This window comes from Zalophus californianus, chromosome 10 (genome assembly GCF_009762305.2).
Source record: "Zalophus californianus isolate mZalCal1 chromosome 10, mZalCal1.pri.v2, whole genome shotgun sequence".
NCBI classification, from domain to species: domain Eukaryota; kingdom Metazoa; phylum Chordata; class Mammalia; order Carnivora; family Otariidae; genus Zalophus; species Zalophus californianus.
The window spans coordinates 82125328-82151126 of record NC_045604.1 but is presented as its reverse complement, the minus strand read 5'-3'; the positions used below and the strand labels follow the sequence as shown (position 1 = coordinate 82151126).

Here is a 25799-nt window from a genome sequence, read left to right as displayed (position 1 = left end):
CAGGCACTTCGTACATATGTCATCACCAACCCTGGCTCTGAACAGGCATCATCATTACCCATAGCGAGGCCTCAAGCCTCCACCACCTAAAGTTGCACAATTTATATGTGGTGGCGCCTGGGGTTCAACCCACGTCACTGAGGGTCTGGCCCACCTGGCATGGCCTCTCCATATGCTGTACCTTCAACTCCACGAGCATTCCTTAAGCTCAAAACACATTCCCCTTTTGCATTTGGTTGTCCAGGCTGCTGCCAGGAGCAGTTCAGTCCTGTAATTCTAGCCTTTCTCTTTGGCCTGTTCTCATTCTGACTACCACAAGCAATGGGACAGGCGAAGGAGGTACAGTCCTGGATGCCACAGGAGAAAGCCAGTCACCCTCCCCAGGGCCCAAGCTGACACTTGTATATAGAACACGCAAGTCACGAGGCATTTTCCTAAAACGAAAGTCACAGACGGGAGGCCAGTGGGCCACATCCAAGACCACACATGCGTTCTTGTGCCCTATACGGTGTTCAGAGCCAATGGGAATTCACTGACCATGTTTAAAAACCAGGTGATTTCAAGTAACTCTAACTTCCAGCTTCTCTGGGAAGTTGGGAAATGATCCCAACCCTGGGCCAGGATTCCAACAGGACAACAATCACGTGGAGACGACGAGGGGGCGCTATTCCCTCCCGTCTGCTGCAGGTTGCCCCACAGCCCACCCAGCACGCTCTGCTCGGGCCCTGCCCGCCCAGTCCCCACAGGCAACAACACGCTTGTAAACCTGGAAGGAAGAGCGAGTTCAGAGGGGAGTTAAACCCTCAGCGCACATTCTCAGCCAAGTCAAACGTGTCATCGTGTATAAAATTACAAGCGCCTCTGAAAAACACACTCCCGTGGCGATTCACGGACACTTTTCAAGAGGGATGCTAGAGCAGGGTATAAACATTTCATTAACTGCAGACAAGGAGATTTGGTTAGAACCTGAAGAGATCTTGAGAGGTCACTGAGTCCCAGCTCCCGAATTTCACAGAGGAAACCCTGGTCCTCAAGATGGAGTGACTGACTGCCCGTGGCAGCGGGGTGAGCAGGACACTGGTCAGACTGCCCGACTCCCGGTCCCCTGCCCATCGCCCCCACCCTGGACAGAATTTTAAAAGCTACAAGGCACTCTGCCTTAAAATTACCTTTCCGCTTTAGATTCTAGGTTGTATGGAGCATTCGTTAGGCTGCAACCACAATGCTTCCAAAGACTTATTTCTGAGCTAAACAGAGAGTTATCTGAAAGTATGAAGCCTTTCCCTTCTGGGCCATCAGCAACCACTCTCCCAGATACACGCCGGGATCTCTCCCTCAGCCCTCAGCACTTCCCGCGTCTGTCCGCGCCCAAGCGAGCGCTGGGCAGGCCCACGTACCCCGCTCCTACTCTTCTCAGAGCTGAAAAGAACACACTTTCACCGTAAAAAAACTGGCCTTACCCATAATGTAGGGAGATACTCGGAGGAAGTGATCACGTTTCCACTTAAATCAAACTGATTGATCTGCCGGAAAACTATGATGCTTACATCATCAATGTCGTTATTGCCGACCTAGAAAGAGACCAGGAACAACGTTGGTGGCGAGGAAGCTGGAAGCAGAGCTTCTACTCTAGGTGGTGATGTCCTAGGCGCTGTTTCATAGCAAACTTCACCTCTTCAGTAGTCCAAGTCCAAGGGCACAAATTGGTGGTAAGGAGGTGGGCTACGGCTGGTCCAAGACACGTTTTGTTTGACTAGCACAGAATGTTTTCTTTCTAAAATTCCATTATTTGACAACAATTTAAAGAGAAATTTCACACACACCAAAAGCCAGACTTTCCAGCCTCTTGAGGAAAAAAGAGATGTGTTTGCCTGGCAGCCATCAGCAGGGGCTGAGGCAGAGCCGCCCCACAGGTGGGTGTGTGCCCTTCCGTCTGTCCCTTTCTCCCTACCTGCCAGGCCGTGGTCCCCAGGACTGTCCGTGACGCTGGCCTTGGCCACCATGGCAGGGAATCATGGGATTGTAAGATGCCGCCCTCCCAGCCATTTAAAATGCCAGATGCCATAAAGACATCAAGAAAACCCACTTCTCAGCCAGGTGGTCCTAAACGGCCCACCCCTCTCCTGACCCCTCATAACCTTCATGCCTAATGCCACCTAATCAAGCCACCAAGGGGCAGCACCCGCCCCCCTCGCCCCTCCCCGCCCCCGTCCCACCCAAGCCCTCCAGTCTAGCAAATGAGTTACTCCGTGGGAGAAAAGCTTCCCTTCAAATGATTCCCGGGCTCCTCCCCGTGACCTGGAGGGAGAGCTGCCTCTTTACGGATCAATTAGCTAAGTCGTGATCCAGAATATCAAGAGACTCCACCCCCCCCAGTGGAAAAAACAAGGTCATCTGGATATAAGAAAATCGGGTGGCCCTGCCACCAATTAAGCCCACGTTGTCTTTATTACCGTCCCTTGATCTGAAATGCCACTTAGACCTTGAGATCCTCAACTTGGAGAATAATGATCCGTTTGCTGGGGGGAGGGAGGAGACAACAGCTCAAATTTCTCCTCCAGATTCACGACAGCAATGCCGCTCATTAAAACCCCACAGGAGATGCCGCGTGTGAAGTTGACACTATTCGAAGAGGACCCTTAACTAGGACCCGGAGCCCCCCCCCCCCCCCCCCCCCCCACCTCAGAGGAAAGGCAGCTAGCCAGAGGAGCTAAAGCGTTTCGGATTGGGGAAGCACTCATACCACCACCTGTCCGCCCGCAGAGTTTCGTGACTTACCGCAATTACCCGGTGGTGGGGGAGGGCCCGCTCGATGTGGTCGTTGCCTTCTGCCTTGAGCTGCACGTGGTACACACATCCTGGCTGCAAGCAAACCCAGTGATCACGCCTCTAGAAAGGGGCTCACTGCCCGGAACCTCATCCGAGCCTCCTCTGACCACTGGCCCTCACCACGACCACGCCGCCATCGCCACCCCGCTGCCGGACCCAGTCTGCGGCCTGCTAACCTTCCTAAGAGTCCCTTTTAGAAGCACCCTGATGAAGGAACATGTATCTGGAGGTCTGCAGTTCCTTCAAACCCCAAGAAAAATTAGATTTGGCTTCCTGCTTCAACACTGCTAAGCACAATATGCTTGCTCTGATAAAATTGCTCTCCCGTGGCTATCCACCCCTCCCCTCTGCCTGCATATATACGTGGAGTGACATCAGCCATGATTCCTGAATGCTTACGGTGGACACGATTTCTGCCAAGTGAGATCTGAGAATTTCCTTCTTAAAAAAAAAAAAAAAATCTGTTCTTTCTCAAGCTTTTTACTCTATCGCTCAATTTTACAGGCGTACATAAAGTTTACCGAATAAATCATTACTCTAAGAAAGCTTTCAGAGCAACCGATTTCCGATCAATAGCACAACTGACCTGCTCACACATTAGGATCTAAAGCATCGGGCCAAGTTCAGAGGGGTCCATATGCAGCTAACGGGGGACAACCCTAAGATGTGATCGTTTATTTTTAAACTAGCATGGATAAAAGGCTTCTGGTCTCCTAAAATAATGTGTGCTTTGATAGCTGTAGGGTGTGTTTCTTCCCTTTCAAGATTCTGCTCGTTGGGATATGTTGCTATGAGCTATTTTATAATGAGCACATGGCACCTTTACAGAGACAATAAAGCTATTGTTTTTTTGAAAACTGAGAACAAATTCATGATCACCGGTAGACACATTCATTGACTTTACAGGTGAGTTAGGACTGGCAGTATTGGGTTCAGCTCAAAAGAGCCATTCGTACCCCAGAGAGGAAGGGACGTGAGTAGTCACTTGGGCAGAAAAGGGGACGGCACTGCCCACTCGCTCCCGCACCTGGACCACCGGGGAGCCTGTCCAGGCAGCTGCTCCACCCCAGCCGGCCCCCTCCTCACTCAGGGCCCGGACGACTGGCTCGGGGACTCGCCCTCATCCTTTGGCCACGGACTCTAGTGCCGCAGCTTCTCGCCCAAGATGTCCTGACAACAGTGCAGGGAAAGGTGAAATGAATGAACGAGTCCTGCCTGGGGCAAGGATCCTCAGGAAACCTACGACAAGGGATCTTCAGCCTCGTGTCCTCTGGGAGACTGGCAAACGCGAATCCCAAGCCCTGGCTGAGGAATGGCTAAGGATGTCCCCCCAGAACTTGCGGCCTGGCACATGAAGGTGTGGGGAGCCCCCAGGGCGACTCTGAAAACTACTGAGAGCGCTAATAAATTACCACCTATTAGAAGGAAGAGGAAGAGGGGGAGGAGGAGGGTGTCTTCAGAGCATCAATTAAGATGGAAATCTACTGTGCCGGAGAAGGAAACTATCTTCGGTTTAATTACACACAATGTGTTAAGTTGGTGAGTTTAGAAGAACACGTCTGGTCCAGCAAGACGATGGGAGAACCAAGAAGGTGATGGAGATTTGTCGTCCCCGCAACCGTAAGAGTGAGGTAGGCCAAGAACACAGCATCTACCCAGAGGAAGGGAGGCTCCTGCCCTACACAGGCACCCACCCAGATCCCTTCTCAAGCTGCCACCCCAGAAAGCTACAGACCAAAACCTGAGCTGGCAGCTTGCGTGAGGGCTGCCTCAGGGGAAGGTTTTGTTTGTCCACGTTGCGTGTGCCACATCCACTGACCTATTTAACACCCACAGCCGACCTCCGAGGTGGACGTCACTCTTATCCTCGTTCTACAGATGACGAAACACAGAAAGGATAAACCCCTTGCCTGAACGTAAACAGCAAAGCGATGACGGAGGCGGGATTCACACCCAGGCAGACGAGAGCAGAAGGTCATTCGTGCAGCCAACAAAGGACGGAACTGCAAGGGTTAGGCTTGCATGGATCTCATGAGGCCAAGGAGCCAGCTCCCATGACAGGACGCCTCTCCCCAGGCCCTGGCTGTAGTGGCATGAGGCCATGGTGTCCCGCCTGTCTGTTCTCTGTAGAACCACTGTCACAGGAAGGGAGCGGGCCTGAAGGCAGCATATTCCTCAGGGGCAGCCCCCCACCCCCCCGCCCCACCGCCCCAGGGCGGAGGACAGTGAGAACGGAGCATCGTGATGAGACTTATGCAGACTCCTAAGCATGGCAAGATAACTGTCATCTTGACGACTCTGCTGAGAACATGCCAGACGGAGGGAGTGGTGGGCAGAGCGGGGAGCGCAGAGCCCACCCAGTTGGTGTGCATCCAGCTGGACCATCAGAATTCTAGTCCTCAGCACAGCCAGGGAAGACACCCCCGAATCCATCCTCCTCCTCAGCTTGAATACCCCAAGCTCACCAGGCAACCTTCCAACCTGCCTCCCAGGTTCCCGAGGATCTGACCCTGGGATGCCCTGGATATGAGTATTTTTGTTTTGGGGCAAGAACAGCTTTGCTCCAACGTATCTAAATAAACTGGGAAACTGGCTTACATTTCAGCTCGCGTGATCTGGGCAAACATTAGCCTGCTGTGGAGTTATGTGTGCCTGTCTCTGCGGTCAGCTAGGAATATTGTGTGTGTGACTCTGAAAGCCCGGGGACCCAACCCCCGATCCAAGGGGCCCAGTCCAGCAGGTGCTGTCCAACCCACACTCTTGCAGTGACCACACAGTACACAGGCAGTGTCTGCTGACTGAGCAAATGCATGAATGCAAGAATACAAATTGAGGCAGCACCATAAACCCTAAACTGAATGTTGCAGCTGAGCAAAGGACAAATGAGTTGGCTGGTTGACCCACACAACAAAGTTGTGAGTTTGTGCGGTTTTTTTAATTAGCTGTTGACACCTAAAAGTTAGGAGTTTTCACATGGAAATCTGAACTTCGGACTTGTCTTTTAACAATTCGAACGATCTGGCAGCACTGAGCCTATCCTCCCACATGGATATAAGGAGCTGGAGTGGAGTGGGAGCTGCGCCCTTTGCATGGGCCCTGCCCTCTGGAGTTCACCACACTCCTCACCACTCCCTAGTGGGCACCCAGCACCCTCCGGCCATTCACATGCCTCTTCTGGCCCCACAGGCATTTGGTCTGAGAGCCCTGGCCTACGCCACAACCGCCGAATGCCAGGCAGAAGCTGCACCAGACCCACTGTTTTCCAACTTCATTTTGCCACAAAACCCCAACCCAATGTGTCAGCTCAATGAAAGGTAAACTGTGCCAGATAAAACAGGGATCAGGAGGGTTCCAGAGCCCTAACCCCCCAGCCCCAAACCCCTTGCCCTGCCCGTTCCCACCAGTCTTGGGGGGCACCACAAGAGACCTCTAAATCCAAGGTGAAAAGACCCACTGACAAAAAATGTCCAAAGTCTCACCAGCAATCCACGTAATCTGAACTTCCCCTCCTCATCTGTCACAGTGTCTTCTCCGTAAATACTACAGTCGTTCTGTCCCGCCGCCTCCACGGCGACACCCTGCTCTGGTTCCCCGTTCAGAGAAGAAACTGTACCATAGCAACTAGAGCGACAAGAGAAGACACGGAACATGGTTAAGTCCCGGGGTTTTCTGGAGCACGTGAAGGATTTGCGGCCAAGTGTCCTGCGTTTACCAACAATTTACGGTTCCAAGCAGCCCAGGGGAGAACTGTACCCCGATGACCCAGGCAGGTCAGTCCCGGCCGCGTCACTTTCCAAATCCGGCCTTCCTGCCTGAAGGCTCGAGCCAGCGGGAAGGCTGTCACCGATTTCTCTTCTTATACGTTTGAAGGGATGCTCCAGAAAATTAAAAATGGCTAAGCCTTATTTTATTCCATTTTATCTCATTTTCATTAAGCTGTATTTTAAGTAATGAAGCATCCAATGAAATGAAATCAGTTTCTCTCTCATTCCACATATTCATTTGAAAATGTCCCATTTTTCTAAACTTTCTGATTAATCGATCTTCACCTCAAGTGCTTCCGTATACTTTTACAAATACCTGTGTGTGGTGTGTATCTATAAATAAACTTACAGCTCCATAATGCTGATACAGCTAATATACAGTGTATTGTGTATATTAGCACATCAGCATTTGTGCAAACCGTCTCCGGAACTGCTCTCAAACACTGGAAAATGTGAGCGGCTGGGAGACAAGGAATGGAGGAAAAGCTAACATTTTATTCTCTCTTCAACATTTTGAAGCCTTACTCAAGCGAGTTCATTTCCTCCTTTGTAACACTTAATTCCAGTCTCAAGCTCTTGTAAAAATAAAACTTTTAAGCAACTAAACAGGCTCTCTTGGGCCAATTTCAGAATAGGAACTTTGTGACGGATTCACTAAATTGAGGAATCCGAAGAAAAAGGCAGCAGTTAAAAACTCTCTGGACTGGCTATCTTATCTCCTCTGGCTCCCGAACGGGGGCGAGGTGGAGTTCCCAGGAAAGAGAGGCCTGAGTGGGACTCCCCAGCCCAGGCCCGGAGGACCGGGGAGCAGGCGGGCTGCGCACCTGTAGGCCGTTCGGTAGCCAGTCACGGTGATCTTCAAGTTCTGCCCCTCTTGAACCTCGATCATCTGTGAGGATGGTTCGAACCGGAATTCCTTCATCATGGGTTTGAAGTAATACTGGCCAGGGCTCTGCCGAGAGACAATCACACACTGAGGCTCTGCTGCACCTCCAGGCATGGCTGAACGGGGGGCGACTAAAGTCATCAGGGACGGGAATGTGGCCACCAGAGCTCTGGGCCTTCCTGCACAGACAGAAACGGTGACTGACTCTCCAGTAAACGGGTGACAGCGACAACAATGACAACTCTAACAACAGCCAGCATGAGGTGCCCACAGTACTTCTGTGAGGTAGAAACCAATTTAAATGTTATAAAGAAACTGAGGCGCAGAGAGGTCAGGTAAATTCCCAGAGACGACACAAAAAGTAAGTAGCGGAGGGAAGATTCGACGCCGCTCAGCGTATGATCTTTCAGATCCGCCTCACTGCCTGCAGGCAACGTCCCTGTAGCCGTCACTTTGTTCCCAGAACTCAAAGAACGGCCGAGTAACGTATGCTTCCCGAGTCCCCACCGGTCAGGGCCCCAGACGACATCTTGAGCGAGACGGTGCCGTCCTCCCGCCACAGGGACCATGGTTTGCAGAAGAAACACAAGCTAACCCCCAAATAAGGCTCGGCATCATTGACACCGCGAGGCTGCGCTTTAGCAGAGAGATGACTAGGAGAGGAGTCGCTACAGCCAGGGTCATTAATTATACTGTCGCCGTGACCAGCCGGCAGCCAGAAAACACGATGTGTCGGCGGAAGGGAACGTGAATCAGCAACATCAAGTTCTAGTAAGAGCAATACTCTAATTACATTTGGTCCCCTAAGAAACGTAAAACACTCCACACCGCGGCTCTGTTCTCACGTTGTCAAGCGGTACCTGAGTCACGCACGCCGTGTCCCCGCGCTCCGAGGGAGGGGGAAGACCGGCAGGCGGTCAACTACAGGACACCTTACCAGGTTGGAGAACGTCAGAATGCCATTGTCCTGAGTCAAGAGGTTGGAACGAAACATGCCGCCGCTGAGGGATAAGAGGACACCGGGGAGGGGCTGGTCATCCTCGGCCTTTATCTGGGGGTGAGAAAGGAACAGCAGAGCAAGGTAGACTCCTCTCACCCACAGAAGAGAAGATCTCAAAGGTCAAGGGGTCACTCTTCTGGGTTGTGTTTCTTGTGATCCGCTGGGGATCTAGTCTAGTCTAGTCTTTGTCCCCAGGGGTAACTCATATTAAGAGTTTGGCAGGCAGCCTTCCAGAACTGCCGCTGTGCCCACACAAGCGAATAAGCATCATGGCTGGTGCTGACCGACTTCGTGGCGGAGGGGGGAGGGGGAGGGCAGGGGACTCAAGCGTGGGGCCCCGCCACACGGCCCTGCACCCCCTGTGCCCCCTCAAACACCGGTCCCTGCGTCCTGCTCTGCCAGGCCACACTGCCTGCCGTACTGTGTCCTCACACACACAGCCTCCTAAAGCAGGGGGCGGCCAGCCACGGCATGCAGACTGGCCACCTACTTTTGGGACAGAAAAGGTGGGACCATCAAAGCATCCTGGAACATGTGTACCTATGTGCACTCATGGTTTCCTCTATTCCTAGGGGAACGGTTGGGACATCGTGCACTCGGAATTCGATGATGCCACCACGCTGCACACCAAAGTAGCTGTGACCACTTACAGTTCTGTGCATCATCCATGCGCAGGGCCCTATCCGCGCTTCAAAAAGTGGACATTGTCTTAATCACTGCGAATCTAACCTAAAACCCAGTGTTTCTATGGTAACTTCCTTTGCATTCCTCAGTCACTGCTGAAGTTGGGCGTTTCTCGTACATTTATCAGTCACTTGTATGACTTCTGCGAATTGCCTTTTCCTCTACTTTGCTGTTCTTTTTTCTACGGGGTTGTCATTTTCCTATCAATTTTAACAGCGAGACCTTCCATTCCTGGTAATCTGGGGTATTACTTATGGTATAAAGAGTTCTTCCTGGTTGGAATGCCTTTATAATTTGCTTTAAAATGCATCCTGCACAAGAGAATTTGAAATCGGTATGTGATGTCATCTGTGCTTCTTTTCCTTGAACCTCTATGTTGAAAATATTCACACCCAAGGACCTCCAAACTTGACTCTGGACACCACACAGCATGCTTCTTCCCAAGAACGATGGAGGGAAGACAGAAGGACATCAAATACCACTCTAGAAACATTCTGTCCTTTTATACAGGACACAGTTAAGGATGAGAGTTTAAAACACTCGCCAAAAGGTATGCAAACAAGCTAAAGTCAATAGGTCTCCAAATTACGCTGGGTGAAAGGAAGCTCCCTAAAAAGAGTACATCCTGTACGATTCCATTTGGGCAAACTCTAGAAAATGCAAACTAATCCACGGTGACAGAAAGCAGATCAGATCAGATCAGCAGGGAGGGGTGGGGTACAAGGAAACTTAGTGGGGTACCAGATTGTCACTGTTTTCATGGGTGTACCCATATGTTGAAATGATCAAATTATATGCTTTATGTGCACTTTACTATATGTCAATTATTATACCGCAATAAAAATGATTTTAAAAACGTGTTACCTCAAAGCTTACGCCGGCCAAAGCATATGCCTTAAAGTCTCCTACGGTTCCTTCCACCGCGGTCAAAACGTAGCCTTCCTTCTGTGAGGACACAGTGTACTCCAGGTCACTGTGCAGGGGCCCGACACTGGACAAAAAGCAAGCAGATGCTGGAGATGGCTGTGCATCACACCTGCGGGAGGCCTCGCCAGCCCCGTGGAAGCCTGGGCTCCCCACCCGGTCCCAAGCAAGTGCTTCTTCTGGGGGGCTTACCTATAGGCACCTCTGTCGTCAGTGAAGACTGTGATCAGGGGTGAGCTTGCCCCCTTTTCACTGATGACAATCTCAACTCCCTCCAACTCTGGGTGGATCTGGCCTTCCAGAAATAAGCCAACTTTCCCATGGATCTCAATCAGCTTCCCTGGGCAGCTTTCTACACAGGGAACAAACAGAAGAACAGGACTTAGCTGTCACGGGAGGGGGCATTCTGGTTGGGGAGATTCCCACTAACGAGGGGCCTGAAATAGATAAGCTAGTTCCAAATGAGGTTAATATATAACAGAAACGGCAATAATTGGGCAACCCAGGCCTCCATCCCTGAAAGGCCTTGCTCAAGGGCTGGGAATGTGAGCAGATAAATCTAACAAAGGCTGGGTTCTCACTACCCCTCTCTCTCCGTTGTCACAAGACCTTTCTGGCAGGTAAGAGGCTATGCAGCAGGACCCGAGGCGGAGGCCTACCCCAAACAGGCTGCCTGCCAGAAAGCCACGTTATTCAGTACACCCTCCTTCCAAACGCAGACCACATAAATGCCCAGGATCTAATGAACCCATAACGCTAGAGGAAATGGTCGGAAGCCAAAAGACAACTATTCCACCAGCCATCACTTCTAATTGTCCAGTCCCAAGAAGACCCTCCCTCACCCCTACCAACAAGTATAAACACCATGAAGAGTTCAGACACACGATGGCTAATGCTCACATTTCAACAAGTGACGGCTTTGCTTTTTCACCTGCCTTTTGGTGGCAAACTAAAACTGCAGGGGAAACAGTTGGTAGCCCTTCTCCAAAGAGATGGCCCAAATTCTAATAACCGGAGTTACTTTCATCGATGGAGACCTTCCATTCACTCATTCACTCACTCGCCAAGCAGTGACAGTTCTGTGCCAAAGGGCATTTCGGGAGCCTTATTACAGAGACGGCTTTGTGGGAACGATGACACAGAATATGTTTTTAAATGCAGGTAGAGGAACGGTTGCAGAGATGTGTCTGGGGCTCACTGAGTTGACATTTACCTCCACTGACGGTGGCTTCCATGGACGGGGGGTAGAAGAGCAGCTCTTTAGACGAGGGTGTCACAGTGATTTTCTCTCCAGACCTAAGAGGATGGAAATACTTCCATGTGGCTAGTTCTGCCCTCCGCTGGGAAGGCCAGCAGAACGGAGGACAGCACAGAGACAGGGAGCTTACCGTGCCCAGTAGGAGAAGTCATAGGAGAAGGGGCCCTGTAGCTCCTCCACCATCTCCTGGACGGGGGGCTTGGCCCTCCCTCCCCCTGCATCTTCCCTGCTGCTCTTCTCCCGCTCCTGCTTGCGGCTCTCAATCTCGGCCCACTGCTGCTCCCTCCGCAGCTCCTGCACAGACTTTAGGGGGCCCAGGACCAAGGCGGGTTCACTGTCAATGGATGACCTGGAAGAAAGGAAGGAGCAGCCAAGAGCAGGTGGTCACCTATCCCTGTCGTCGGTGGCAATATGACATTTTGACAAGGACTCATCGGTAAGGAAGAAACCAAAGCCCGTATAGCGCCACCACAGCGGCACACTCTGTTCCTGGTTTGAACACACCGATCGTTTTTTTAAAAAATAAAAACTGAACGTCTTTGTGATGGCAGCAGGATCAAGTAGCTCTTGGCTGGGATGAAGTAAGAAAACGTCTCATTTCCCGTAGGACGTGGAGGTCTTTGCACGCCACCATCTTTTTTCATTCAACCCTAAGTGAGAGCACTCTGCTAGAGAACGGGTAAGCTGGACAGACGGCATTCCCTAACCAGGTGGAATCCACATTCCGGTGGGAAGAGGCAGACGGTTAACAGAAAATAAGGTCAGGTTAAGTACAACAGAGAAAAATAGAGCAGCGTGGAAGGAAAGAGTGCTGGGATCGTGGGGGTGCTGTTCTTTATTGGGCTCCCCGGCGGAGGAGTACAGTGGGCAAGGAAACAGCAAGTTCAAAGGCCTTGGAGCCTGGGCGGGAGCTCCCCTGGGGAGACAGCCAGAAGACTGAGGTGGCCTGGGCAGAGGGACCCAGGGAAGAATGAGACGGGTCACAGGGTCGCCGGGCAGCAGGTGTTAGACTAGGGCTTCGCAAGCCTTGGTGTGGACCCTGGATTTCACTCGGAGTGGGATGGAGAGCCACGGGAGTTGCAGGCAAAAGCATGACATGATCTCTACTTCAAAAGGATGAATTCTGCCTTCCGCATGGAAAACAAACTGTCATGAAGCAAGAACCCAGACAGGGAGGCCAGGCAGGATGGCTGTGGCAATGATCCAGGCAAGAGACAGTGGCTCAGACCAGAGTATGGAGGGGAAGTGCTGAGAAGGGACAAGATGGCAGGCATATTTCAACTGTAAAGCCAAGGATCTGCACATGGACTGGTTGGGTACGGGATGCAGGAGAAAGAAGAGTCAAGGACCACCTAGAAAGATGACAAAGAGTGGGTCTGGAGAGGCCAAAAACCAGGAGTCCAGTGTGGGATCCGGTGAGCACGAGATCCCCAGGAGGGATCCGGGCAGCCATGTCCAGCTGGAACATGCATCTCATACAATCCCCAGCACAAGCAAACAAAAGCCCCTCTGAGGCTACAAAAATGAATTCAATAAAGACTGAAAATAAGGTAATACGGGGTCACGACTGGTAAGAATATGAATTTCTAGTCCCACCAGGAGCTGCTACGTTCCAAGCAGGAGAACAATAAAAGGCATTGTTCCAGCACCAGACACAGTCCCGGGCCCACAAGAAACACTCCCACGTCCATGTCCTAGACCCCGGGCTACCCCGGAAAATGGGGTACCCCTTCAACCCACTCTCCTCAGTCAGAAGTCGAGGGCTGTCCCCAACACTCATCCCACCTGACCCCACTGGTCAGCGCGTTGCCACATCCTGTCAATTCCATCTGCTCAACAACCCTCCCAGCCGCCCAAGGCTCCCCAGCCCACTACCAACCATCTGGCTGAACCCCCATCAGCTCCTACCATCTGGCTAAACCCCCATCAGCTCCTTAGTTGACTGTCACAGTGACATCAAGGGATGTCCACCTGTGGGCTTCTTCTACCTGCTCACTCAGCAGTGAGGGGGAGCTTTCTGAAGCAAAAAGTCATCTCTCTACTTAAAACACGTCATAGTGTCCATGTGACAAAGCAAAGACCCTTAACACGGGCTGGCGCTACCGGCCTGCCTCTCCTGCGGGCCCCCCCAATCCTCACGGGGGCCCAATACAAAGCCCTCATCGTAGGTGCAACCTCACAGTTCCATGTGCGACACCCAGATGAGTGTCCGTGTCCCCTGTGAGATTCTAAGTCCCACGAAGGCAGGGGCTGACCCTGAACACCAAAGACTCTCCACAGACATTTTCGGCACACGTGGATGAGTTGAAAAGGCGGTGGACAGAAAGATGGAGACACAGCTGAGAAGGTCCCCCTCTTACCGTAAGATAAGAGGGGGAGAAAGTTACTCAAGGTTTCCACTCTCTCTCACAAAGACGTTCATGTGGCCAAAATTCTTTCACTTCTCGAGAAAATTGGGGTGTCAGATGCACCTCACCACACTGTAAAAATTCCTCTCAAAGGGGACATTCGCATGAACCTGACCCTCAGTGAGGGACTGCCTTTCATATAGTTTCTCCCTCACGACCCTGCGTATATCAGGTGTCATCTCTACTTGCCCAGCCTTCAAGAAAAGGTCTCGAGAAAAATAGGCAATTTTTCTGAATTCGCTAAAACACCTGAAATACAGTGAATAAGGCAGAGATTTTTTTTTTTCCGCCTTAGCCAAGGCAGGGAGTGTAAAGGGTTCAAACAGAAATTTAAGGCACAGAAACGAGTTGTCAGAAGGCTCTCGCTCAATCCACAGTTAATTCCAGAATCATAAAAGGAGAGGACCAAGGCTGTGGTGAATTTACGGCTATGTCATGTAAGAGGGAAGGCCGTTTGTATACGCACCTAGAGATAAGAAATCAAAAATAATTTCCAGAGTGTCTGTTAGAGAAGTCCCCCAGCCTCGTCCACCACCAGCCCCGCCCCCCACCGTGCTCAGATCACCGCGGAGCACGAGCCTTACTTGATCGTCACAGTGACATCCATCATTTTGTCAGTGGTGATAGTTCCAAGGACATGGTGGCGAATGGCTGTCAACGTCAAGATACTGGGTGACGACCTATAAATTAAAGTGGAAAGAAAACACCAGCAACATCACCCAGTTGTTTTTAAAGGATCACAGACACACCCTTTATGGGCAACCATTCTGACCCTGAAATATACTACATGAAATTGCTCCAAGTTAGGGGTGAGGTAACTCCTGACACACCTATCAGTGTTTAAAAGAATAAACTAATTTTCCGCTCCAAAACTTGACACCTCCAATTCCTGGTGAAACCCTCCAACGTGTGTAAAAAATGTAAAAATGGGAGGCTGGAGTTTGAGAAACTCCCACCACTGAGGGCTGGAAGATTTAACCAAAATGATATTTACACCACTTGAAAACTTCAGCCTTCCATCTTGGGTTACAGAATTCTGGGGAAAGAGATCCCAGCTCCAAATCCTCAATAATTTATCCAAGTGTTGGGATGCCTGGGTGGCTTAGTCGGTCAAGTGCCCAACTCTTGATTTCGGCTCAGGGTCCTGAGATCGAGCCCCATGTCGGGCTCCACGCTGGGCACGGAGTCTGCTTAGGATTCTCTCCCTCTCCTTTTGCCCCTTCCCCCCCTCCACTCACGCTCTCACTCTTTCTAATAATAATAATAATTTATCCAAGCGTCTTAAAATCCTTACATGGAAATTCTTTTTAATACCTAACTTTACCTCTTCCAGAAAAAAACTCCTTTGTTTATCAGAAATAACTGAAGAAGAAGTGTGCACCCACTCTACTCCAGAGGAGGCTCACACACACTACGGGGCGGTGAACACCCAGCTTACGTGTCATAGGTGTAGAATGCTTGCTCAAACCGGTGGCAGGAGCGAGGGGTCACCTTGTACACACCTGCAGCCAGGAAATCAAAAGTCATTTTCAGAGGAGGGTTTCTATCACACTGAGCACTTCCAGCACTGAAAATCTACAGGCAGCACCTCTCACCTGAACACACACACAGAGCAGATGTGCAATAATGGGACCCAAGATGCCTTTTCCGCTGCCTATGGCAGCTTCTTCCCAACAACCCGGTCCATTTCATGGCCCCTCACAAGCTCAGGATTTCATCTTCCATAACTGAACAACTCACACTAGTTTCATCTGCACAGACCAAGCTAACAGGGACGTGCACACGAAAAAGAACAGGAAGTACATTTCTACCGCAAATGAGACCGAGAATTTTCCACTTAACAGATTCTGTTAAAGATCCAAAAGATAACCACAGCCTGCCCTCCTTCCTAGAAATATTCCTAAAATGGAGCACGGAGCAGAGGAAGGCCCAGAAGTTTATGGAACGATTGCAGAGGACACTTTTATGCCACAAGCCTACATAGGGTAACAGCTCCGATTAGGCGCCTAAGTCATTTGCTGGAGGAATACAGTCAGTTTCAGGACAGAGTGAAGCCTAATGATTTATTCCCCCAAACGGTCACTAACCCACCTTTTGGCCATGCTTCCTACAAAAACCTGAAATGAGTACCAACTACCTCTGTTGTTTTCATCCCACCGAGGAAGTGCTTGTGCAATTACTAGCAGGCAAAACACTTGGGTTTCTCCGTTCACTTTGTTCTTTCATCCTACAAATGTTGACAGAGCACCAGCACCCACTACAGGCCAGTTATCGTGCTGGGGACAGCTACACGGCGGGGAAGAGCGTGTATTCTATCTCGAGAACCAAGAGAAGTCACTGAATTATTCACCAGGAAAATGCAAAATAAAACCACCATGAGCTGCCACTTTATGCCCACCGGGATGGCTAAAATCAAAAAGACCGTAACGGATGTTGTGAGGAGGCGGGAAAACGGGAACCCTTGTGCGCTGCTGGTTGGGGACACCCACGGGCACACACGGCCCCTTCAGAAAACTGTTGGGCAGTTTCTTAAAAAATGACACATAAATTTACCCTATGATCCAGCAGCTCCATTCCTGGGTATCTAACCCAAAAGAAAAACAGATGTCCACACACAGACTTGGACGCAAACGTTGTTGGCAACATTATTTATAAGAGCCAAAAACTGGGAAATGTCCACCAACCGGTGAGTGGACACATGAAATACGATCTATCCACATGAGCATATTCAGTGATTTCAAGGAACAGACCACTAATACCTGCCCCAACACGAACTTCAAAACATTATAAGGAACTTGAAAAATGTGCTAAAGGAGACAGACAAAATACCATAGGATTTCACGTACATGAAATGTCCAGAAAAGACCAATCCATAGAGACAGAAAATAGATTAGTGGCTGCCTGGGGCTGGGAGCAGAGATTCACTGTAAACATGCATGAAGAATATCACCGGGGGGATGAAAATGCTCTAAACCAGATTACGGTTATGGTCGCATAATTGGGTAGGTTTACTAAAAATCCCTGTATGTTGTAAATGGATGAATTTTATGGTCTGCAAACTGCACAACAAAGTTGCTCCAAGGGGAGAGAAGCCACTGAAGATTTTAAGCAAGGTGGGAGATGGCCCAATTTTTATGTTCAAAACATCACTTTTAAGGAGAGGTCACTGGCCCGTGGTATAGTATTTTTCAAGGGGAATGGGCCCAGCCGTCTCTACCCAACTCAAACCCGGAGACCAGGAACGCTCTCCAGCCCCCCGGCTCTAATTCTCTGGGTTGAAACACCACTCCCTCCAGCGGAAAGAGACAGAAAAACCAGGGTACGCTAACCACAACCGAAATTGATAGCCTGACGCAAAGAGAATCCAGGGAGGAAAAAAAGGCCTTTACCACAATCCTCGGTGCCTTTCCATTCTCTAACTCAGAGCCCATCAATCCTTCCAGACTCACCAGGCTTGGACAGGCAGAATCGGTTGACTCCTTTGGAGAGGTTATAAATCCCCACGTTCTCAGGTCCATTTCCATCCTGATAAAATTCCTAAGGGACCAAAGCCAATACAATGACTTACTAGGGGAGATGGAGACACCGAGATGATTAATAATATTTCTGTTTCTGAACCAGTCATGTGTTGTACCCATTAATCATCTGAGCAGTTGGGTGCCACAGGAAAATTAAAACCCTTCAAAAACTTCCCACAAAAACATGCTCTTTTTCATTCAATCAACTAATATTTATTGAGCACCTGCTATGTGACAGACCCGGGGCTGGGCCCTGCTGGCTGACGTGGCTCCTGCACTCAGGGGGCTTACGTTCTAATATGGGAAGACAGAAAATCAATGTGGTCAACAAAGAAATGAGATTTCAGCTAATAAGTAATAGCGCGGTGGGCCGAACAGCCAAGGAAGCGGGACAGAGCGGGAGCGCGGCAGGAGCATCTCGGCTGGCTGGGCTCAGGGCAGGACCTCTCCTGAGTAGGCAACATCAGGGCTACAGCCTGAATGATGAGAGAAAACCAAGCACGCGCACCGCTGGTAAAGATGACTGAGGGAAGCGCACGTGCGAAGGCCCAGAGGAGGGAACAAGCCCGGTGCGGAGGTGGAAACAAGGCTGGTGTGCCGGGGCCCAGGCAGCAAGGTGGAGAGAGAGGTAGGAGGCTGGGGGAGGGAAGGGCCTTGCTGGCCACTGTTCTGGAATGGGGATCTTGTCCGAAGGGAAACAGAAACCCGCTGAACAGCTGAAGGAAAGGAACAATCTCCTAAATGTCTACTACTTACTCTCAACTGAGTACCAACTAACCCATCTCCTGGAACCACACGGCTTGTGGAGCATTTGTCGTGAAGCAGTTAGGGCAGTCAACTGGCCCTGGAAACACAGGCTGCCAGCCCTCCAAGGGTCTAACATGAGTGGTGGCTTAACTGCCGCTTGCCTTAGTTTCTCCACCGGAACCCGACAATGACATCTGCCATCGCCAGAAGCCAAAAAGTTCTATAAAACTCATGAATGGGCCAAGACGGGCCCACACACCTGTTCTCTTTCCTGAAACCCAAGGGGCACACTGCCTGTCAGGGAGATTCCATCGACAAGACCGTAAGATCCGAGCCGCTCCATCCTCTGCCCCGGAATAAATATACCAGAGAAAGTGACTCGGCGGCACCTATTAATAATAATAATAGCAGTGTTCACCGGGGACACCAAATACAGAAGAGGTTTCCTTAAACTTCACTACAACCCCGAGAAGTGGGTATTACGATCCCAGGGCTACAGAAAACCAATGTGCTCCACACGACAGCTGTCCCAAGTCACTCATCTAAGTTAGAATTTCAATGTGGGGCTAGGACAAGAAAATCTCCCAAAGGCATCTTTCCGCCAAGGGGTTTTAAAAGCTCCCTGTGCTTTCCTGAATCGGAGGGTGAGTGGAGGGCAGACAAGGATATTTGACTTAACAATGGTTAAAATCTCCTTGGCATGCTAGTACCTTCCCGCTTTCCAAATAAGAGAACCCACACGAGGCAGGCATACCAGAGTAATTGCGTGAGACAGGGAACATCGCAGCATGTAGCCCGTCTGCCTAAACTCAATCGTTGACACGTCGTCCTCCAGAACCTCCACCTCCAGACTCTTGTTTTTCCAGCACCAATCTTCATGCATGATGCTTACTGGAAGAGCCACAATTACAGACACACATGGGCACAGAGCACATCACCTCCCTGAGTAAAAACTACAAGGACTTAATTATTTTTAACGTGTATGCACATATATGCACGTGCGCGCACACACGTAACTGGTGATGCTCAGGACAAGTAAGTACTAAAGAGAAAAATGAAACCCGTGCTCATTAACATCAGCAAGAAAGAAATTCGGTGGCATCTAAAGAGCACGCTCACAAGTAAGATATTGAAGGGGCAGCAAACTTTTCCTGTAAAGGGCCAGAGAGTAAATATTTCCAACTCTGCAGGTCGTGCAAATTTTCAAATCTGCCTTCGCAGCACATAAGCAGCTGTTGATAATACAGAAGCGAATGGGTGTGGCTGTGTGTGAATAAAACTTTATTTATAAACACAGGCAGTTGGGCCCCCTGCCATCGTTTGCCAACACCTGACAGAACAGAAAATATAAGTTCCCAGATAAAACAGCCCACTTTATAAGCTATTCACTACCAAGAGGCTCTAAACTGAGCTGTGAAAAAGCAGAAATACAGCCAACGGGTGGCTTCTCGAGAACAGAAGGGAAGGGAAGCAATGCTGACCAGCACCTACTGCTTCCAGATGCTGTACACACTGTATTTCATTTGGTCTTGCACTCTCCAGAGAGGCCGTATCACTCCTGTTTGAGAAGGTGGGACTGAGTCTCAGGGAGATCACACAGCTGCTAAGGGTGGGGGACACATCAGTGCCATTTCATGCTCTCTATTCGGGCACTTAGACATAAAAATGGCACGAATGAGGGCACCCTCCCCAAACAGCAGACGCGCGTGGGTTGTCCTGACAAGGTGGCAGTGAGGGCAGGAACAGCCATTCCTGCATTATCCCCCATTGCTAAATAACGCACGTTCAAGGTCAAGGGGTGAGGAAGACAAGTAAAGGTATGCAGCTGGGGTGCAATTCGAGAGCTGGGCTTGGGAAAGTTCTGAAAGACAGGAAGTACGTGAGGGCCGCGAGATGCTGCCTTTGGGTCTTACTTTTGTATTTTCCGGGAAGCACGTTGTCAAAGGTGAACGTCATTGAGTTGACCTTGCCGGAGAGCTGGAGGCTCCGCTTCTCGCCCTGGCGGCTCACGGACTGCAGCATCACCAGCAGGTCGCCACAGGTGTCTGCAGAGCAGAGACAAGAGGGCCTCGGGTGGCTGCCCTCGCCAGCCACAGCCCAGCCTCGAACCCTCCACCCCGGGGTGCTGCTTGCCACCGCTTACGTCCCGAAGGGCAGTGACAGCAGGTTTCCTTTCCAGCCAACATGCATCTGCTTGGCCCTAAGATGCCTCCCTTGTGCAGGTCATCAGTGCCAGACAACAGAGTCACCGATGGTGAAAGCCACCCCATCGTCTATTGAACAGCCCCGTGCGAGCACAGAAGACAGGAGAGGGAAAACAAGATTTCAGAGCGCCTGCTAAGTCAGATGGAAGGTGAAACGGGGGAATGGGTATTTATGGAGCACCAGAAGCCAGAGAAAGAGGACAGAATTTCACTGAATGCCCACTTCATTCCAGGTGCAGAACTGGGTCCTCTGTCATCGTAATAAGATTACTCATAAGAGCAAAGGTTTACATGGCTCTTGCTGTGTTCCAGGTCCTCCTCACACAGGCTATACATCCACTAATTCCTTTGATCCTCACAACCACCCTGCGAGGCAGGTATTGTCATTACCTGCATAGTACAGATGAGAGACTCAAAGCACAGAGAGGTTAAGTAACTTGCTCCACGTCACACAGCGAGGGTGCAAGCCCATGCAGTCTGATCTCAGACTCTATGTTCTTAACATCTGTGCCACGCTCCCTAACCTGACCCTGTTAAAGCCTCACTAAGACCTTCTGAGAGACACAGTATTCCCATTCTACAGAAGAAAAAACAGGCTGAGCTTACTGTCTCACAGCTGGAAAGTGACCGAGCTGGGAAAAAAGCGACCTACGTGTTCTTTTAGGAGCCAAAGCAAAAATACTGCAAGGGAGGGTTGCCTGGGCGACTCAATTGGTTAAGTGTCTACCTTCGGCTCAAGTCATGATCCCTGGGTCCTGGGATCGAGCCCCACATCGGGCTCCCCGCTCAGCGAGGAGTCTGCTTCTCCCTCTCCCTCTCCCTCTGCCTGCTGCTCCCTCTGCTGTGCTCTCTTGCTCTCTCTCTCTGGCAAATAAATAAATAAAATCTTAAAAAGAAAAAAAAATACTGCTAGGGAAACATTTCTAGTGACTTGCCGTGTGACGCTTACTCAGAAAGAACCGTATGCAATACGGATTTGAAAATCACTTCCAGGCGCGGTTTTGGCGTTCACCTTGAACACCACCTGACAGGGAAAAGCTCACCAAGATCCCACTTCCAACTGCCTACTTCTCTGAAACTATCTATTCTCGCTTTCGCCTGACACCTTACCCAAACAAGAGACTTTCCCAGAAACTGATGCCAAGAACTGCACAAAGGCCACGTCCATCACGGGCCTATCGGTCACAGCAAGAGGGAACGTCTGCGGCTTCAAGGTCAGCCCCGCTCTGGTCTCCGCCTCAGGAACCACCACCTGCAGGGTAGGGACACACAGGACGACGTCAGTGTCTACGTCAAGGTCGCAGCTCCCCCTGCCTACAGGGCACCAGAACATTCACCCGGGCCCAAAGCTAAATATTTGAAGGACAGAGGTTCACTTCTAGGCCTAGTTTTATAATCACAACAAATCCTCAAACAGGCCATGGGAAGAAAACGTGTTTCTCCTCAGATACAAAAGAACTAGCCTTCGGCCCTGCCACAAAGCACACGGAAGTCTATCCGGCATAACACCACAGAGGCACATGGCTGTCATCGGTCACCTGTACCCTGGGTGGAAACCATACTAAGCCCCAGAAACTTCTCCTGGCTTGAGGTCACTCACGACATAAGCTATGAACCTGTCAACGCTATGTGGATGTCCAGCCTGGCTGACTCAGGCCACTTTCTTCTTTTTCTTCTGTGTCCTTTCTTAGGCTCAGAAGAGGGACCGGGGAAGAGCACAGCGGTCACCTATGTCCTCCCTAGTAATGATGACATCCCAAAGCTGCCCTTCCTTGGAAAAGTCCCTTGTACTTCGAAAGGGCTTCCAAAGGCTTGTCAGCGTGGCCAACTTCACAAGAGTTGGCTGCCTGGTAAAGAGCTACGAGCTCACACACCACACTGTTCAGTGGAAGCAGGGAAACCAATCTCCTCACGGGGGGATCCCACCTGCTCTAGAGGAGAGCACAGTCTTGGGGGACCCTTTCCAGCCCTCTCTGTCCCCTCACCTGCCCTTCGTCAGGGAGGAAGAGCAGCTGACTGGACATGTGAGGGCCTGAGCGCCACTGAGTCACAGTCTTCCCTGTGGGCAGGGCCCTGTCACTGAGGCACAGTGGGGGGCTGACCTCTGGCTCTCTCTCCTCTCTTGCCTGCCACCCCCACCTGTGCTCAGGCCTTCACCCTCACGGTGAGACCACAGATACAGGGTCCCCCCAGCTTCTCCGTCTGCCTCAGTGGAGAAGTCAGATGGTGCCGGACCAGCCATCTTCAATTCAGGGTGAGGTGGAGAAACACCAGCTCTACCCTGGCCTCGGGCACCAAAAGCCATGCACTGTGGGCTTGCCATTAATAAAGGGGACTTATGGATAGTCTATAGTAGCCAGAAGCCTTAGAAGGTGCAGGTGTGATTGGCAGCCTGGAGCAAACTCCTAATAAACACCGCGCCTGGGAAAAAAAGAGGCCTGTGTATCATTTCCAGACTGGGTGACTGTCTGCTCTACAGTGGCATGCAGGAATGTAAAGACCTCAAAATAAGAAACTGGGAGTAGAAATGCTCCGTCACCCCAATCTGGCTAATAATAACCCTTTAAAAAATCATTGCCTCTTTTTTCCAAATATCTTAAATAGAACAAAACTCATCATACCTGGACTTTGTAGGTCCCCGGTTTTGCTTTAAAACAAAATGATCCATGAGCATCCGTCTCCACGGTGACCAAAGACTTGTCCTTGTCTTGAGATGACAGGACAACTTTGTATTTACTCATCTGCTTGACAGTGTCAGGGAAGCGAATGATTGATATCTGGCCACAGACACTGAACCTGCAACGAAGGGCCCATTCATTCCAGCGTGAGAACTCAATTACCACAGGAAAGGCACTTACCAACCCAAACGACGCATCCCTCTTCCTGTCCCAGTCCCAGGGACTAGTTTAACCCTGATGAAGAGGCCGAAAAGAACCCAAATGACTCCGGCTTCAAAAAGCAACCTTTGGAAGGAAGATTGAACCTCTCTCTGTATAAGGGACAAGGCACAGCGGAGGCCCACGGCGGGGCGGTTTGTGAGTTCCACATGACATCCGCAGTGCCCCAGCTGAGGAAGCAATTTTCAAGAAAATCTGTCGATGATAAAAATGCTTCAGGTAGGGGCGCCTGGGTGGCTCAGTTGGTTAAGCGACTGCCTTAGGCTCAGGTCATGATCCTGGAGTCCCGGGATCGAGTCCCGCATCGGGCTTCCTGCTCAGCGGGGAGTCTGCTTCTCCCTCTGACCCTCTTCCCTCTCGTGCTTTCTATCTCTCATTCTTTCTCTCTCTCAAATAAATAAATAAAATCTTTAAAAAAAAAAATGCTTCAGGTAAATTGGATCGTTGATGGGGCAGCAGAAGCCTTTAAGCAGCCTAAAAACCCATGGCATTGCCTAGGCGAAACGGGGCAGGGGCATCAAAGACACCTTCCTCGCCTGTGATTATATATAATTTGTGGATAAAAGCAATCGGGAAGACGGGAACAGAAAAGGTAATTAAGTTTAAAATAATTACAAAGCCAAAACTGAACTCCTTACGAGCAGGGAGCCACAGAAGCGACCTAGACTGAGAGGCCCCTTTCAGGTAATGACTCGGATCGGAGGCTCTCGATAAGCAGTGTGCACGCTGATCCAAAGGGCTCATGGAGCAGCACGTGAGAGGCGCATCCCCAAGCTGGGAAAGGGCAACAAAGACCGTCAGCCTCAAGTGACATTCTTCACTTCTGAGCTCCTGACGTGTTGAAGTGTAATAAGGCACCACGGCTGGAGGCCGTCACTGCATCCTCAGCTGACGAAAGGGTATATTTTCTAATCTTAAAGAATCATTCTGGATAAAAATCAGTTGTTTCTTGTGACAGAAAGATGGTAAGGGAAGGCGGTTTCGATGTGGGATAATTAGGGGTACTCTCGAGGCTTGGAACACCCACCCTGCTGCAAATAAAAAGGGGTGGGAGACTGTGTGTGTGAACTCTGAGAATGAGGACAAGCCAGTCATCTCTTCAGAGCGAAGTGACTAGCCCGCCACCATAAGCCACAATCCTGAGCAGGGGGCAAGGAATGAGGGCCCGCACGTGCCCAGGCCAGCCAGCCACCGGTTTCTGTATGGACCGTGGGCTAGGAATGCTATCCCTACTTTTACTTCCACCTTTTTTTTTTTTGGAAAGAGGCAGGTGGGCAGAGGGAGAAAGAGAATCTTAAGCAGACTCCCTGCTCAGGGAGGAGCCTGATGCAAGGCTCGATCTCACGCCCCTGAGATCACAACCTGGGCCGAAATCAAGAGTCAGATGCTCAACCGCATGAGCCACCCAGGCACCCCTAATTCCATACTTCTCAAGGGTTAAGATGGACAGAAAATCAAAATAATAATAATATCATGACACATAAAAACCATATGAAATTCACATCTCAGGGTTCTAAATAAAGATTAATGGGAAAACAGCCATGCCCGTCCATTTATGACTTGGCTATGCTGGGTTTTGTCACAGAGGCCGTATGGCTCGTGGGAAGCCTACAATATTTATTCTCAGGACCTCTACAGAGAAAGTGTGCAGGCCTCTGATCTAGATTTGAAGGCACACATTTTGGTTCTCACTTCCCCCTTTCTGGGCACTTTCAGAGTAAAAGAGCAGAAAGGGAATAGTGATGAGTTATCCTTAAGGACCTTTCAGATTCTCTCTTGATTTGTGTACACATCACAGGGAATGTCACCTTATTTGTCCCAAGCTGAACCTCTCTGCTTCTCTAATATTTTAACCATCCGGCCTGTTTTAGCTCATATTCTCCAAGAGAAGTGTCCAGCTACCCCAAACCTCAAATGTTTATTGGTTTTAGTTTAAAAAAACTAAACTAAAAAGCCAGCAGGACAGTGTTTTGTTATGCTGAATCCCTTAAAAAGTGATTTGTGTCAACAAATTCCTTCATCGGGGTTTAATACATGTATGGATAGAAATTCGTAATTCTGGTGCATCGCGAGATTATTCTCATAACCATTTAGACAGAAGTCAAAGCATTTCCTTCTCAAATAAATGGGGAATTTTTTTTTAAGTAAGAAATATGAATGAATTAAAAGGCAAATGTGCCATGTTGGCCTAAAAGGGAGATGAATTTTCCCAAAGATGCTCGACGAGTATTGTTTTTCTTTCTTTGACCCAAATATTCCTCTTTAAGGAAAAAAATAAATACAAATACATATCCCCCTCTCCATGAATAGCAGCTCCTCCATGTACACAGTTACTCAAATAAGAAATCTGGGACCCCCACAGCACAAGGCCTGCTGACTCCCTCCCCACATTATCTGTCAAACCCACCTACTTCTTTCACCGTCCCCTGACGGCCTCGGAACATGCTGTTCCCACTGCACGGGAAGTGCCTCACTTAGCTAACTGCGAGTCCCTGTGGCTCAGCGACCCAGTGAGGGCCCTCCCAGGGCCCCGGCACTCTTTCCTGCACACGTACCGGAAGAACTTACCATCCCAAGTTACTCAGCTCGAGTCTGTCTCCCCAGGAAGACGAAAGCCCCATCTCTGTCACACTAGTTGGGTTCACTGCTACACACCCAGTCTTTGTCACAGCACCTCACC

The 25799-nt window shown here is 50.2% G+C and overlaps 1 protein-coding gene across 2 annotated transcripts in view; it reads right to left on the bottom strand.

Moving 5' to 3' along the window:
- LOC113932435 (nodal modulator 1) overlaps positions 1-25799 on the bottom strand; it is a 54158-nt gene that overhangs the window by 10062 nt on the left and 18297 nt on the right. For both annotated transcript variants that reach the window (XM_027611595.1, XM_027611596.1), the window contains exons 12-27: positions 22844-23018; positions 21333-21474; positions 19932-20063; positions 18773-18909; positions 17203-17290; positions 15192-15255; positions 14338-14433; positions 11476-11694; positions 11301-11383; positions 10280-10439; positions 10028-10154; positions 8417-8530; positions 7418-7545; positions 6309-6450; positions 2779-2862; positions 1461-1571 (exon numbers count right to left, since the gene is read on the bottom strand). In XM_027611595.1, the coding sequence (XP_027467396.1) occupies positions 1461-1571; positions 2779-2862; positions 6309-6450; positions 7418-7545; positions 8417-8530; positions 10028-10154; positions 10280-10439; positions 11301-11383; positions 11476-11694; positions 14338-14433; positions 15192-15255; positions 17203-17290; positions 18773-18909; positions 19932-20063; positions 21333-21474; positions 22844-23018 (2002 nt within the window). The remainder of the gene's footprint in view (positions 1-1460; positions 1572-2778; positions 2863-6308; positions 6451-7417; positions 7546-8416; positions 8531-10027; positions 10155-10279; positions 10440-11300; positions 11384-11475; positions 11695-14337; positions 14434-15191; positions 15256-17202; positions 17291-18772; positions 18910-19931; positions 20064-21332; positions 21475-22843; positions 23019-25799) is intronic.